The sequence below is a fragment of the Salvelinus namaycush genome, chromosome 28, assembly GCF_016432855.1.
Source record: "Salvelinus namaycush isolate Seneca chromosome 28, SaNama_1.0, whole genome shotgun sequence".
In the NCBI taxonomy this organism is placed as follows: domain Eukaryota; kingdom Metazoa; phylum Chordata; class Actinopteri; order Salmoniformes; family Salmonidae; genus Salvelinus; species Salvelinus namaycush.
Genome location: NC_052334.1, coordinates 9,828,967 through 9,844,705, shown reverse-complemented (window position 1 = coordinate 9,844,705; position 15,739 = coordinate 9,828,967). Strand labels below are relative to the sequence as shown.

At 45.4% G+C, this 15,739-nt stretch overlaps 1 protein-coding gene across 1 annotated transcript; it reads right to left on the bottom strand.

The window, feature by feature from the left end:
- Positions 1–244: 244 nt before the first annotated feature.
- Positions 245–14,636, bottom strand: LOC120023034 (ras and Rab interactor 3-like). The gene is made up of 13 exons (XM_038966984.1): positions 13,619–14,636; positions 13,260–13,374; positions 11,332–11,404; positions 10,223–10,314; positions 7,253–8,412; positions 6,859–7,022; positions 6,487–6,641; positions 3,617–3,813; positions 3,268–3,379; positions 2,787–2,921; positions 2,362–2,525; positions 1,761–1,894; positions 245–985 (listed from the first exon to the last, which is right to left on the bottom strand). The coding sequence occupies exons 1-13, from the start codon at positions 14,228–14,230 to the stop codon at positions 646–648; spliced, it is 3,453 nt and encodes a 1,150-aa protein (XP_038822912.1). The 5' UTR covers positions 14,231–14,636; the 3' UTR covers positions 245–645.
- Between the last annotated feature and the right edge of the window lie 1,103 nt (positions 14,637–15,739).

The following is a 15,739-nucleotide window of genomic DNA, read 5'->3' as shown; positions in this document are numbered from 1 at the left end:
TCAAAGTCTGAAGTATGAACCAGTCCTACATGACTTGACGGTGGTGGGTCTTCTTCACTGAGCAATATGACTTACAATAGAAGCCATACAGATGTACTGTCTTCATTTGATCACTCTGTTGTTCCTGCGCAGCAGGAAATGCAAACTTGTAGTGTATTCGGTTTTTTCAAAGGCTTCTAAAGTTTGTAATTTCCACTAAACATTTTAGACTTGATTTTCCCTAATGAAAAATGTGTCAACCCCTACAAAAATATCCATTAATTATAATACACATAATAATTCACATTTCCTGTTGCTGCAGGATTATTTTCCTGCTGTGAGCAACGGATCAAATTAAGACAGAGCACATCTGTATGGAAGCTAAAGTAAACTTGAGTCTCCTGTTGTGTGATTTGATATTTAGACCTGAAGATCAAGGTGAGGTGAGGATGGTGGTTCTCTTCTTTCAGAATGTATCCACGTTGTCAAGGGCAGACCTAAACATTGTCTATATGGTTGTGTATAAGGCTAAAACCAATATCTAATTTAAAATGGCTGTAATGATTGAGGCAGAAGCCATTATATTCACTTGAGCAGCTTCTTGATCCTTTATCCCACACATGCATGTACGCACACACACACCCACGCACCCGCACACTGATCTCATCATATCTCGATCAGACTCTCCTCCTCCTCAGGTTCTGGCTCGGCTGCGGGAGCTGGCTCCTCGCTCTCCACCTTCTGTCCTTCTGCCTCCTGTCCTTCTGCCTCCTGGGATTCTGCCTCCTGGGATTCTGCCTCCTGGGATTCTGCCTCCTGTCCTTCTGCCTCCTGTCCTTCTGCCTCCTGGGATTCTGCCTCCTGTCCTTCTGACTCTGTCCTTCCAGGCCGGTAGACAAAGTAGTACTCCTTGAGGGGCTGACTGTGGTGGAGACTGGACTTGATAGTGAGGGGGAACTCCTCAGGGGCCAGGGGTTGGTGGTGGCCCTCCACCAGCACACTCAGGCTGTAAAATAGAATAGAACAGAATAGAACAGAATAGAATTGAACAGAACAGAACAAAACAGAATAGAATAGAATAGAACAGAACATAACAGAATACAACATAATATAATAGAATAAAATAGAACAGAACAAAACCGAATATAATAGAATAGAATAGAATTGAACATAACAGAATACAACATAATAGAATAGAACAGAACAAAACAGAATAGAATAGAATAGAATGGAATATAATTGAACATAACAGAATACAACATAATAGAATAGAACAGAACAGAACAAAACAGAATATACCAATATAACAGAATAGAAGAGAACAGAATAGAACAGTAATCAACAGATATAATGGAATAGAATACAACAGAACACAATACAACAGAATAGAATGGAACAGAACAGAATATAATATAATATAATAGAACAGAAGTGAACATAATAGAACAGAATACAACAGAATATAATAGAAAATAATAAAATTGAATAGAATACAACAGAATATAATAGAACAGAATAAAATTGAATAGAACAGAACAGAATACAACAGAATATAACAGAACAAAATAGAATAGAATGTAATATAACAGAATAGAATGGAATAGATTAGAACAGAATAGAATAGAATGCAATAAATAGTTTCTTTTCATTTTGTGTGACAGGGTCAGCATAAACATATTGGCATGCACAGGGTCAGCCAGGGAGCAACGCCCCTGGATGGAGAGAGCTGTTTTGGAGTGGTTAAGTGCCTTATTCAAGGGCACAACGGCAGGAGATTGTACCTGTAGGACTCTGGCTCTGCCACCTCAAACTTGTCAGCACACTGGGAACACAGGTCCTGGGCTGTGGTGTTGGGGCGGACCCTCAGGGTCTTAGTGTTACACCCTGCCTCCAGGAATGACACGTTGATGAAGTCCTGCAACGGGACAGAGCAGAAAGAGGACATGAAATATCATATGACAATTTGTTTTATTGTCAACATAATGGCAATACAATTTCAAAGAATACTGATATAGTCATAATGATAAAATATCAAAATACTGCAGTGACATTTTCTATTCTATTACTCTGAGTCCAGCCTGACTGGACAACCGTGCCTAGTTCAGGGGGGGTCTCCTTTCCAACCTTAACCCTAACTCTAACCCTAGCTCTAGCTATATCCCTAACCCTAACCCTAGCTCTAGCTATATCCCTATCCCTAACCTAGCTTTAACCCTTAACCCTTAATCTTTATCCCTAACCCTTAATCCTTATCCCACCTTACCCCTGACCCTTATGCCTAACACATATCCCTATCCCTAACCCTAATCCTAACTCTGGCCTTAACCCCAACCCGTATCCCTAACCCTAACCCTCTGTGTGTGCTACCCTAGTGGTACTGACCTGAACAGATGAACGTGACACGCTGGCTTTGTTCAGGGTGCGTCTCTTCTCCCAGCGGTGGATAGAGTTCTGGATCTCCAGACTGAGCTGCCGTGTCACCACCTGCTTCTCATAGTTCTTTATGTGCTCCAACACTCCATACGTAGTCGTCAGGTAGTAGGAGCCTGGTGACACACACAAGATAGTCATCATTATGAGGCACATACACTGCATATAACCTTGGTACTATGTGTGCATCAGTGCTGTTATGTGTGTGTTTGTATGTGTGTGTGTGTGTGTGTGTGTGTGTGTGTGTGTGTGTGTGTGTGTGTGTGTGTGTGTGTGTGTGTGTGTGTGTGTGTGTGTGTGTGTGTGTGTGTGTGTGTGTGTGTGTGTGTGTGTGTGTGTGTGTGTGCGTGCGTGGATCGAATTTAGTTTGTCCCTACCCTCTCCTAGCTGCAGTGCAGGGTCCATCAGCTCCATCATGTACTCCACATCCAGTAGCAGGAAGGCCATGTTGCACCTGGCCAGGACGTACATCAGCACCGGGAGGAAGTCATCTGCACCATGGGCTCTCCCTGCTGGAAACGTCAACCACCATCTTAGTCAGTTCACCTGACAGTCAGGTATTTGTGAGGCAGTAATGATCAATCAACATCAACTTCAATCTCCTCTCTCAGTCAGGTATTTGTAGACACTGGTGTCGTCCGGCAGTAATAATCAATCATTATCAAAGTCAATCTGCGCTCGTAAACTAGCCCTGATTTTCATGCTTCCTGACTTTCGTTTGGAGATAGTGGAGTCCTAATTAAAAAGAGGCTTGGGAGGATGGCATCGTGAGACAACTCTTACGCTAACAAACAACATGACAAAGTTCATTATAATTCAACCACCAAAATCTGCCCAGCAACAAAGACGGCTCCTCACCTGGACAGCCTATAGACATGGATTCATAGATGATCTTGCAGGTCTTAAGGAGCAGATCAATCTTCTTCTGAGGGGAGTATTCCTGGTGGAGGGTCATCAACTTCAGCTGGATCTAAGATAGATGGACGGACGGACGGACATATGGATGGATAGATGGATGGAAAGATGTACTTTGTTAATTCCTGACGGGAAATTCATGTCATACAGCAGCAGACAAAACCCACACTGTACAAGACAAAAACAGAATGCAGGGTCAGGGGCCATGTTAAGGTGAGTGCCCCGGTCAACAGTAAAGCACTACATAGGAACCATTAAGGGACCATTTCAGATGCAGCCCATTACTGTCTACCTTCTCCATGACAGGGGTCTCTGGGACGCTGGTGGAGATCCCCAGTTCTGTGGTGGTGGTACCCAGGACGACACTCTGGTTCTCCCTCAGTCTCTTCAGACAGCTGTCCCTGGCGTGGATGTCTTTCAGGCCTGAATACACAGCCTCCCTCAGAGGCTTCAGCATAACCTTACACAGGGCAGCCTCAATAATCACCTCTGGAGAGGAACACGACAAAACACACTGGTTAGAAATCAGTGGGCACCATTTCTAGTTGAGAAGAGAGCTTGTTGCAGGCAGCTACGTATTGATTTGACTTTATCTTAGATTCCCTGTCTACTCTATGCGCTCTGACTAATGTATTTCTGCCTACAGTTATAGTTCTTTATGGACAAAAGATAACCAAATGTTTATTAATTTAGTCTGAATATGATCCCCACTTGAATATATACAGTATTTATACGTACACTGTGTAAGAAAACCTGACATTCAGCATTCACGCTGGAGGAAAAATAAGTTATTATATTTAAGCAGTAAGGCCAGAGGGGGTGTGGTATATGGCCAATATACCACAACTAAGGGACGTTCTTAGGCACGACGTGGCATCTGGACATAGCACTTAGCCGTGGAATATTGGCCATATATCAAAACCCCCCGAGGTGCCTTATTACTATTATAAACTGGTTACCAATATAATTAGAGCAGTAAAAATAAATGTTTTGTCATATGGTCTGATATACCACGGCTGTCAGCCAATCAGCATTCAGGGCTCAAACCACCCAGTTGATAATAATCCAGAGTCTATTGACGCACCCGTGCGTCCATCTAAGTAACGTAATTTTAAAAATCCCCATCAAATTATGCAAAATGCATCATACAGGGATGATTTCTGTATTTTCAAAGTTACATATCTTGAAAACTTGATTGCTGACAAGCAAAACATTTGTCAACAATAAACTAATGAAACAAATATCAAAATATCGTTTTTGGGTGGAGTTTATCTTTAATCTAGAGAGTTTTTTGCATGGGGTGTGTCTCAATCCACCACATCCGCCTACACTATATTTACAAAAGTATGTGGACATCCCTTCAAATTAGTGGATTTGGCTATTTCAGCCACACCCGTTGCTGACAAGTGTACACATCCATGCAAATGTCTGCCCTGCTAGAGCTGCCCCGGTCAACTGTAAGTGCTGTTATTGTGAAGTGGCAATGTCTAGGAGCAACAACAGCTCAGCGTGAAATGGTAGACCACACAAGCTAACAGAACAGGACCGTTGAGTGCTGAAATGCATAAAAATCTTTGGTTGCAACACTCACTACCGAGTTCCAAACTACCACTGGAAGCAACGTCAGCACAATAACTTTTCGTCTGGAGCATCATGAAATGGGTTTCTATGGCTAAGCAGCCGCACACAAGCCTAAGATCACCATGCGCAATGCCAAGCGTCGGCTGGAGTTATGTAAAGCTCATTGCCATTGGACTCTGGAGCAGTGGAAACGTGTTCTCTGCAGTGATGAATCTCGTTTCACCATCTGGCAGTCCGACAGACTAATCTGGGTTTGGCGGAGGCAAGGAGAATGCTACCTGCCCGAATGCGTAGCGCCAACTGTAGAGGTTGGTGGAGAAGGATGGTCTGGAGCTGTTTTTGATGGTTTGGGCTAGGCCCCTTAGTTCCAGTGAAGGGACATCTTAATGCTACAGCATACAATGACATTCTAGACAATTCTGTGCTTCCAACTTTGTGGCAACAGTTTGGGGAAGGCCCTTTCCTGTTTCAGCATGACAACGCCCTCGTGCACAAAGTAAGGTCCGTACAGAAATTGTTTGCCGAGATTGATCTGGAAGAACTTGACTGGCCTGCACAGAGCCCTTACCTCACCTTTGGGATGATTTGGAATGCCGACTGCGAGCCAGACCTAATCGCCCAACATCAATGTGCCCGACCTCACTAATGCTCTTGTGGCTGAATGGAAGCAAGTCCCCGCAGTAATGTTCCAACATCTAGTGAAAAGCCTTCCCAGAAGAGTGGAGGCTGTTATAGCAGCAAAGGGGGGACCAACTCCATATTAATGCCCATGATTTTGGAATGAGATGTTTGACGAAAAGGTGTCCACATACTTTTGGTCATGTAGTGTATGTCGGCTTATTAGAATATTATCCTCACTTGCATATATACTGCATTTATATGTAAGAAAACCTGACATCCAGCATTCACGGTGGAGGCCAAATAAGTTTGATATTAAACGCAATTCAACCATCAAAATGTTAACAGTGACAACCCTCATAAACAACCATGTTGTCTGTCCCTGTTGTAATTTCACAGGTGTCACTAGAAAGTCTCATTTCCAATGCACACAGCGAAGACTGTGATATACAACTGTCTCCTGTTTGACAGTAAATAAGGGGAACATGTCACGCATGTTAATTTGAAGATTAGTGAGAACTGAAGCATTCATGTGATAGAAAGTGTTCATGTGTACGTACACACGACTGTAAGTCGCTTTGGATAAAAGTGTCTGCTAATGGAATGTATTATTACTATTATTAAGTTATTTATATAGCCACGGCCAAGTAGAAACTGTATCAGACAAATAAAATTTAACTTTTTTTGGGGGGGGGGGGGGGGGGGGGGGGGGGGGTGTGTCTCAAAATAAGGAGCAAGAGGAACTCAGTATTTTGAGTGTGTAAAGAGTCTTGAAAATGGTGTGTCTAACGCTGTGTATTGACAGATGCATGTTGAGTATATCAAGGAGAATTAAGCATGCCCAGGGAATCGAACCCAGAATCCTTCCATTGCAACGCTATGCTCTACTAACTGCAGTAACTCTAAGATTACAACTGCTAGACTATGTTACTGTATCTAGCCTCTAATTAGACTGTATCTCACCTAATTTGTCCTCTGTGTAGATGTTGGGCTCCAGTAGGTTCTGTAGCTCAGTGCTCTGGATGAGGTAACTCTTCAGCTGGGTCATCATCTGCCTGATCTCCTGCAGCAGCTCAGTGCTGGAGCTGTGCTTCCCCATGGTCTCCAGGATATACACCCTGGGGTCAGATACATACATTGATTAGTACATCAAGGGTGTCCAAATCGATTACAAAATTAGGGACATTGAACAAATGTAAATTTCATTTTCCATTGGCCATTAGACAGAGATATGAACAAGATTCAGTTGTGAGTCAAAATATGTGTGACCCTAATCAGCCCTAGCAACCATCAACTAAGCGATTCTGAAACATCTGTGTTGAACGGATCTTCTACCTGTAGTCCTTCACCAGGGTGCCGAAGTAGGAGCTCCTGTCCCTGGACAGCTCTAGGATTCTCTTCTGGAGCTTGTGGTCGATGTTCATGAAGTTAGTGAACACGCTGGAGAGGCGGTGCTTGGCTCGGTCCAGCATGATGGTAGGGGTCCTCTTCATCAACACCTGGAGGTTATTATTGATTTTTAATGATAAGTGTTTTATTTTGATTGTGTTACAGGAAAATGTTATACAGATTCACATACAGTAACAAAGTCACAGAGGCAATTTAATGGGTACAGAAATGAAGCTTTTAGTTAGGTTACTGTATGATGTTAGTTATACAGTTCGTAATAATGTTAAATGGGAAGTTAAGGGGACTTCCTGGTGAAATAAATCAATTGAGATATATGAACCTTGGTGTTGTTGGTCCCACCGGTCCCTCCAGCCCTGCTGGCCACAGTGTCAGCCTCCTCCTCTGTACTGCTGGTAGAGTAGGAGTCATGTTCCAGGGCAGGGAAGACAGCTTCACCATCAGGGGAGTACAAGGACACATCTGTCCCCCTGGCCTCCCCCACGGGGATGGAGGTCGGCCTCGAGGCAGGCGAGGGGGTGCTGGAGTTCTGGGGGGTATCAGATGATGAATTGATTGACAGATGTCCTCCACTTATCACATTTCGGGAGAGAGGACTGGTGGGCGTGAACTGAGAGGGTTTCTTCTTCCTGGGAGGCGGGACTGGATGTGCGGCCCTCTTCGTCAGTGGGGCTGTAGCCACGGTAACAACCTCACTGATGTTTGAAGCCCTTGATGTCCCTTTGTTCTGCAGTGTCTCTGTCTCACCAGCATGGGATTCCACTCCTAACTTCTCCTCTGCCATGTTAGTGGTGTCATCGATGCAGACCAGTGAAGCAACAGGCACTGGACCAACACCGCCCTCCTGTCCCGGGATTGAGGGACGGTTCTCTGAGGGTTTCCGCCGAAGGGGTACGAGTGGTATCCTGTGTGGGGGTGGTCGGGGTGCTGGGTGTTTCTGTCCTGTTGTTCCTCCGTGCGGTGACAGTGGCTGTAGAGGCTGAGTAGCTGCTACTGAGTCAGTAACAGTAACTGACACCGCTTTCTCCAAGAGGAGTTGAGAAGCAGCTCCCTCTCCCTCAGTGTCTTTGCTGCTGTCTCCTTCCGCTTTCTGACCTGCTGCCTTGGCTATTACTGTTCGCGGTGGCGGTGGAGACCTGGGGGAGACACTTTCCCCTCTGGCACCCTGCTTAGCCCCCTGTGACAGAATCAAGCCCTCTGGGACATTTGGGGGCCTGGGTGGGGGGCGTTTGAACTTGGGGGGTACCTGCACCAGGCCTGGGGTGTTCAGACTCTGGCTCCTGTGGATGGGAGCTGGGACGAGGGTGGAGGCCTCCAGGCTGCTGCAGTACTCCTCGATGAAGATGGGGTTGATGTACCACAGACGGTCATTACTTTTCCCGGTGGACAGCTGGATCTCACAGGACGAACTGCTGTGGTCCTGACCCTGGTCATCACGTTTGACCATTTCTGAGGCGCTGTGAAGCTGAGAACCCCAGAAATCTGTGAGGAGAAAGAAATAGTTCATTGTGATTACTGAGAACATTTCAAAGTAATGCTTTATTTCTGTGTGCTGGTGATCTTTTTCATAGAGGTGAGAAAGAAAGAGTTACCAGTCCACCACCAGTAAGAGTTACCAGTCCAACACCAGTAAGAGTTACCAGTCCACCACCAGTAAGAGTTACCAGTCCAGCACCAGTAAGAGTTACCAGTCCACCACCAGTAAGAGTTACCAGTCTACCACCAGTAAGAGTTACCAGTCCACCATCAGTAAGAGTTACCAGTCTACCACCAGTAAGAGTTACCAGTCCAGCACCAGTAAGAGTTACCAGTCCACCACCAGTAAGAGTTACCAGTTTACCACCAGTAAGAGTTACCAGTCCACCACCAGTAAGAGTTACCAGTCTACCACCAGTAAGAGTTACCAGTCCACCATCAGTAAGAGTTACCAGTTTACCACCAGTAAGAGTTACCAGTCCACCATCAGTAAGAGTTACCAGTCTACCACCAGTAAGAGTTACCAGTCCACCATCAGTAAGAGTTACCAGTCTACCACCAGTAAGAGTTACCAGTCTACCACCAGTAAGAGTTACCAGTCCACCACCAGAAAGAGTTACCAGTCCAGCACCAGTAAGAGTTACCAGTCCACCACCAGTAAGAGTTACCAGTCTACCACCAGTAAGAGTTACCAGTCCACCATCAGTAAGAGTTACCAGTCTACCACCAGTAAGAGTTACCAGTCTACCACCAGTAAGAGTTACCAGTCCACCACCAGAAAGAGTTACCAGTCTACCACCAGTAAGAGTTACCAGTCTACCACCAGTAAGAGTTACCAGTCTACCACCAGAAAGAGTTACCAGTCTACCACCAGTAAGAGTTACCAGTCTACCACCAGTAAGAGTTACCAGTCTACCACCAGAAAGAGTTACCAGTCTTCCACCAGTAAGAGTTACCAGTCCACCACCAGAAAGAGTTACGTCTACCACCAGTAAGAGTTACCAGTCTACCACCAGTAAGAGTTACCAGTCTACCACCAGTAAGAGTTACCAGTCTACCACCAGAAAGAGTTACCAGTCTTCCACCAGTAAGAGTTACCAGTCCACCACCAGAAAGAGTTACGTCTACCACCAGTAAGAGTTACCAGTCTACCACCAGTAAGAGTTACCAGTCTACCACCAGTAAGAGTTACCAGTCTACCACCAGAAAGAGTTACCAGTCTACCACCAGTAAGAGTTACCAGTCTACCACCAGTAAGAGTTACCAGTCTACCACCAGTAAGAGTTACCAGTCTACCACCAGTAAGAGTTACCAGTCTACCATCAGAAAGAGTTACCAGTCCACCATCACTAGGGCTGAACTCTGACACTATTATCGTCAGATAATTATATTTTTATTTTCACAAAATAACAAGCTTAATCAAAGACAACTGGTTGATGATGAGCGATCAGTATTCACAATGCAGAGAGGAACTAAATACATTAGACTATAAAGGGATCTTTGTTCTATGATTAATTGGGAGGGGTTTGTTTCATAGCTATTAAAGGAGGAAGCTAGCCCATATAGCACACACACACACACACACACACACACACACACACACACACACACACACACACACACACACACACACACACACACACTGTACTTGTGCGTGTGCCATTAAAACTTGAAACAAACACACAGTCCACACACTCACTCACACTGTTGAGACACTTCACCTCCATTTCACTCACAGGGTCTTTCTCTAGTCAACCTTGCCTGAAAGTGATATAATGACATGCTACAGAGGTGTTCAGAATGTCCCACTACCTACCTGAGCCTAATGTCGATATCATCTCTATATCTTCGTACTTGGTTGCTTGGACAATGATCTGAGGCAACCTCAGGGTGCAGGGTAGAATATCCCTGGAAGATAATTAATCACATCATTATTAATTTATTATAAAAAATATTTTCAAGGGCGAGATGTAGGATCTTCATTTGATCAGCCTGTTGCAGGAGAACATTCCTGTAATTCAGGACATTTTAAACTTGTAGTGTATTTGAGGTTGAAAAAGGCTTCTGAAGTTTCTAATTTCCACTTTGAAATTTCAGACTTGATTTTCCATTATGAAATATGTATCAACCCCAACTAAAATGTCCATGAATTATAATCCACATAATAATTCACACTTGCTGTTGCTGCAGGATTATTTTCCTGCTGTATCAAACTGGCTCAAATTAAGATCCTACATCTGTAGGATCTGCAGGATAGTCTTGTCTTGTCGGCTGACACAGTAGATACTACAGGATACTATATGTTGAACTACAGGATCTGATGGGGATAGTCTTGTCTTGTCGGCTGACACAGTAGATACTACAGGATACTATATGTTGAACTACAGGATCTGATGGGGATAGTCTTGTCTTGTCGGCTGACACAGTAGATACTACAGGATACTATATGTTGAACTACAGGATCTGATGGGGATAGTCTTGTCTTACCGGCTGACACAGTAGATACTACAGGATACTATATGTTGAACTACAGGATCTGATGGGGATAGTCTTGTCTTGTCGGCTGACACAGTAGATACTACAGGATACTATATGTTGAACTACAGGATCTGATGGGGATAGTCTTGTCTTGTCGGCTGACACAGTAGATACTACAGGATACTATATGTTGAACTACAGGATCTGATGGGGATAGTCTTGTCTTACCGGCTGACACAGTAGATACTACAGGATACTATATGTTGAACTACAGGATCTGATGGGGATAGTCTTGTCTTGTCGGCTGACACAGTAGATACTACAGGATACTATATGTTGAACTACAGGATCTGATGGGGATAGTCTTGTCTTACCGGCTGACACAGTAGATACTACAGGATACTATATGTTGAACTACAGGATCTGATGGGGATAGTCTTGTCTTACCGGCTGACACAGTAGAAGGCGATGAGTTTGAAGATGTTGTCAAAGACCAGAACAGACCCTTCCAGGTAGATCACTGGTAAAGGAGGGAGAGGGTGTTATAACACAATATTATATGAATACTGACATTCTACATCAGAATGATCTCTTAGTCATGCAGTAGAGATAGATTGGGACCGAGAGGTTGCACACATGATTCAAGAGATGAAACTGCAAACATACTTTTCAACAGATTCTCTCTCTCTCTTTCTCTCTCTCTCACACACACACACACACACACACACACACACACACACACACACACACACACACACACACACACACACACACACACACACACACACACACACACACACACACACACATCCCTATGCTGTGACCAGGGTCTGGTGAGCTCAAAGTAGCAGGAAGTCCTGTAGTGTCAACATCCAGCCCAGGACAGGAAGCTTGTGGTCACACAGCACCCTCACCCTCCCACCCTTCTCCCCCACAGGAGTCATACATAGAGCTTGTCACATAGAGCAGCTGTGTGGATGGATGGACTAGCATAATGTGTTCTGTATGTGTAGATGGATGGGCTAGCATCACGTGTTCTGTTTGTGTGGATGGATGGATGGACTACCACCATGTGTTCTGTGTGTGGATAGATGGGCTAGCATCATGTGTTCTGTGTGTGGATTGATGGATGGGCTAGCATCATGTGTTCTGTTTGTGTGGATGGATGGATGGATGGACTACCACCATGTGTTCTGTGTGTGGATAGATGGGCTAGCATCATGTATTCTGTGTGTGGTTTGATGGATGGTCTAGCATCACGTGTTCTGTTTGTGTGGATGGATGGATGGACTACCACCATGTGTTCTGTGTGTGGATAGATGGGCTAGCATCATGTGTTCTGTGTGTGGATTGATGGATGGGCTAGCATCATGTGTTCTGTGTGTGGATAGATGGGCTAGCATCATGTGTTCTGTGTGTGTAGATAGATGGGCTAGCATCATGTGTTCTGTGTGTGGTTTGATGGATGGACTAGAATCATGTGTTCTGTTTGTGTGGATGGATGGATGGATGGACTACCACCATGTGTTCTGTGTGTGGATAGATGGGCTAGCATCATGTGTTCTGTGTGTGTAGATAGATGGGCTAGCATCATGTGTTCTGTGTGTGGTTTGATGGATGGACTAAAATCATGTGTTCTGTGTGTGTGGATAGATGGGCTAGCATCATGTGTTCTGTGTGTGTGGATAGATGGGCTAGCATCATGTGTTCTGTGTGTGTGGATAGATGGGCTAGCATCATGTGTTCTGTTTGTGTGGATGGATGGATGGACTAGCATCATGTGTTCTGTGTATGGTGTGATGGATGGGCTAGCATCATGTGTTTTGTGTTTGGATCGATGGATGGGTAGAATCATGTGTTCTGTGTGTGGTGTGATGGATGGCGTAGCATCATGTGTTCTGTGTGTGGATTGATGGATGGGCTAGCATCATGTGTTCTGTGTGTGGTGTGATGGATGGGCTAGCATCATGTGTTCTGTGTGTGGTGTGATGGATGGGGTAGCATCATGTGTTTTGTGTTTGGATCGATGGATGGGCTAACATCATGTGTTCTGTGTGTGGATTGATGGATGGGCTAGCATCATGTGTTCTGTGTGTGGATTGATGGATGGGCTAGCATCATGTGTTCTGTGTGTGGATTGATGGATGGGCTAGCATCATGTGTTCTGTGTGTGGATTGATGGATGGCGTAGCAGGACTGATGGCTGTAACACAGATAGTCCCCATACCTTTTTACCACAGACTGTTCACCAGGATCTGAGGACAGACACAGACATTTCAGTGGGAGACTGTTGAGGCTTAGGGTTAGGATAGATCCAGTTACAAGCCTGGATTTATCCTAACCCTATATAGACCTTCTCTGGTTAGGATACTCACGTGACTTCTCCTCCTTAATCAGAACATCCTGGACCTGAAGCTCCACCTGCTTGTCAGATACACATACTGACAGCACCATGGATTTCTGGTCGGGGCTTTTACGCACTAAAAATATCTGTGGGTACACAAAGTAATGCTTTAAATATCTATTATCATACAACAAATATACATGAGGAAATCTTTCAAAGATGGCTGCCCCTACATGTGTTTTGTAAGTATTTTTGATGAGTATGTGACCAATGAATGAGTGTGTAAACGATTTGTACAGCTACATCACAGTTGTTCGGCTGCAGAACAGTCGACCACAGATACATCATGTGCCTATGTGTTTGTGTAAAGCACATGTTAGTAACTCTCACCCCAGGTACTTCTTTCTTCAGTATGAGTGTGGTCCTCTCCTGGGCCATACCCAGCTGCAACCACACCGGGCAAGTTTTGATCAGTTTCTCCAGGATACTGATGCTAGGTCGTGGGGCTGTGGCTTGGGTTGGAGATGGGGCTGGTGATGAGGCCGAAGCTGGGGCGGGCTTGGGAGCTAGAGGGACTAGTGGGGAGGGTAGAGGGGGGGAGGAGGACTTCATGGATAGAAGTGGGGGTCTGGGGAGAGCTGGAGAGGAGGGTTTGGCTATCGAGTGAGGGTGAGGTACGGGGGGTCTCGGCTGGGGTGGACCAGAGAGTTTTCGAGGTGCTGAGGGTCTAGGAAGAGGGGGTGAGGAGATCTTTGAGAAAGGAGGAACACGGGGAGACGGAGGTACAGAGGGTTTTGAGAGAGGAGGAATGGGGGGAGTGGACAGAGGGGGTTTTGCTATAGGAGGTACGTGGGGAGAAGAGATAGGAAGTGAGGAGGGTTTTGAGATGGGAGCTACAGTGGGAGCAGAGATGAGCATAGATGAGGGCTTTGGGACCGGCTGAGATGAAGGTGCTGGTAGGGTTAGTTCTGAAGAGGAGAGCTCTGGGACTAAAGAGGACATATGTAAGGGGAGGGGAGGAGCAGAGACATCCAGGATGTCAGGAAGGGGGAGTGTAGAGGGCTCTGAGACTTGAGGGGGTACTGGTGTGGGGAGGGGAGGAGTAGATGTCTCTGGGACATCAGGTACCAGGGGTGTGGGGAGTGGGGGAGTTGAGGTCTCTAAGACTTGAGGGGGTAGTGATGTGACAAGGGTGGAAGTAGAGATGTCCGGGACATCGAGGACTAGGGTTCTGGATAAGGGGGGAGTACATTCCTTAGGGACAGCGGCATTGGGGACATCAGTTGTGTCAGTGGCATCAATGGCCAAGTCAATTTGAGAAGGGAGTGGTTCAGAAGCTGAATGAAGGGGCGGTGTGGGTGAGGAGGGTGAGGAGGGTATGAGGGGTGAAGGGAGGAGGGGGGAGGAGTCCAGGTAGACAGGTGGAGTTGGGTCAGTTGGGTCAGGGGGAGTTGGGTCAGGGGGAGTTGGGTCAGGGGGTGGGGAGGGTTTGGAAGGGAGAGTCGGAGGAGCCATCAGGGGTGGTCCTGAGGAGAGGGCAGGTCTGGGAGGGGGGAATAGTGCTGTTGATCCTGAAGATAAGGTAGGGGTGAGGGGGGTTCTAGGTGGGGAGCGAGGCTCAGCATTCACCCTATAGAGAGAGACGAGAGATATGAGAGAAAGATAGGAAAGAGAGAGAGAAATACTAAAATAATGTTGTTCGAAAAAAAGGTCCAGCTGCCAGGACCACAAATATAAATTCCATCTAGACACAGTTGCCCTGGAGCAGGTATTCCCAAACTGAGGCATGTGCAATGCTATCGGGGGTACACCAAATAAAAATGTGATTCACATTTTTTTAAATTTAAGAAAATATTTTCAAACAGTACATTTATATTTTCCAATGGGGCTATACATTTGGGTGAGGTTTTTTTCTCACCTGAGTAGCCTCAGTTCACTGCCAAAAATAAAATTTAACCATCTAGTATTCAGCGAAATAACAACACAATGTCAAATACAGGTAGCCTTGTCAAATAATTAACATCCAATCACATTAACCATTACTCTCTCGCGGGAAACCTTCACTCTTGCGCAGACATTTAGAAAAGAAACATGACAATTTGAAAAATAAGCCACGGGAGTTTTTTGAGCGAGAATAAAGACAACTTTCGAGTATAAGACATGTATAAAAGCAACAGATACCATTAATAAGAAGGGGCTAGAAGCGTCTTATTAGGTGAGCTACTAAGTGGCTAGGACAGGCAAGCCCCATACTATTGTGGAGGACTTAATTCTTCCTGCTGCCGCGGATATGGCTGGGACAATGCTGGGGGGAAAGGCCAAAAAAAACTTTCCCGACAATTCCTTCATCAAACAACACTGTTTCACGACGCATCAGTGACATGGCAGGAGATGTTTTGAAACAATTACTGCTTCGCATACAAGCCAGTGACTTCTATGCGTTACAGCTGGATGAGTCAACAGATGTGGCGGGCCTGGCACAGCTCCTGGTATATGTCCGTTACGTTTATG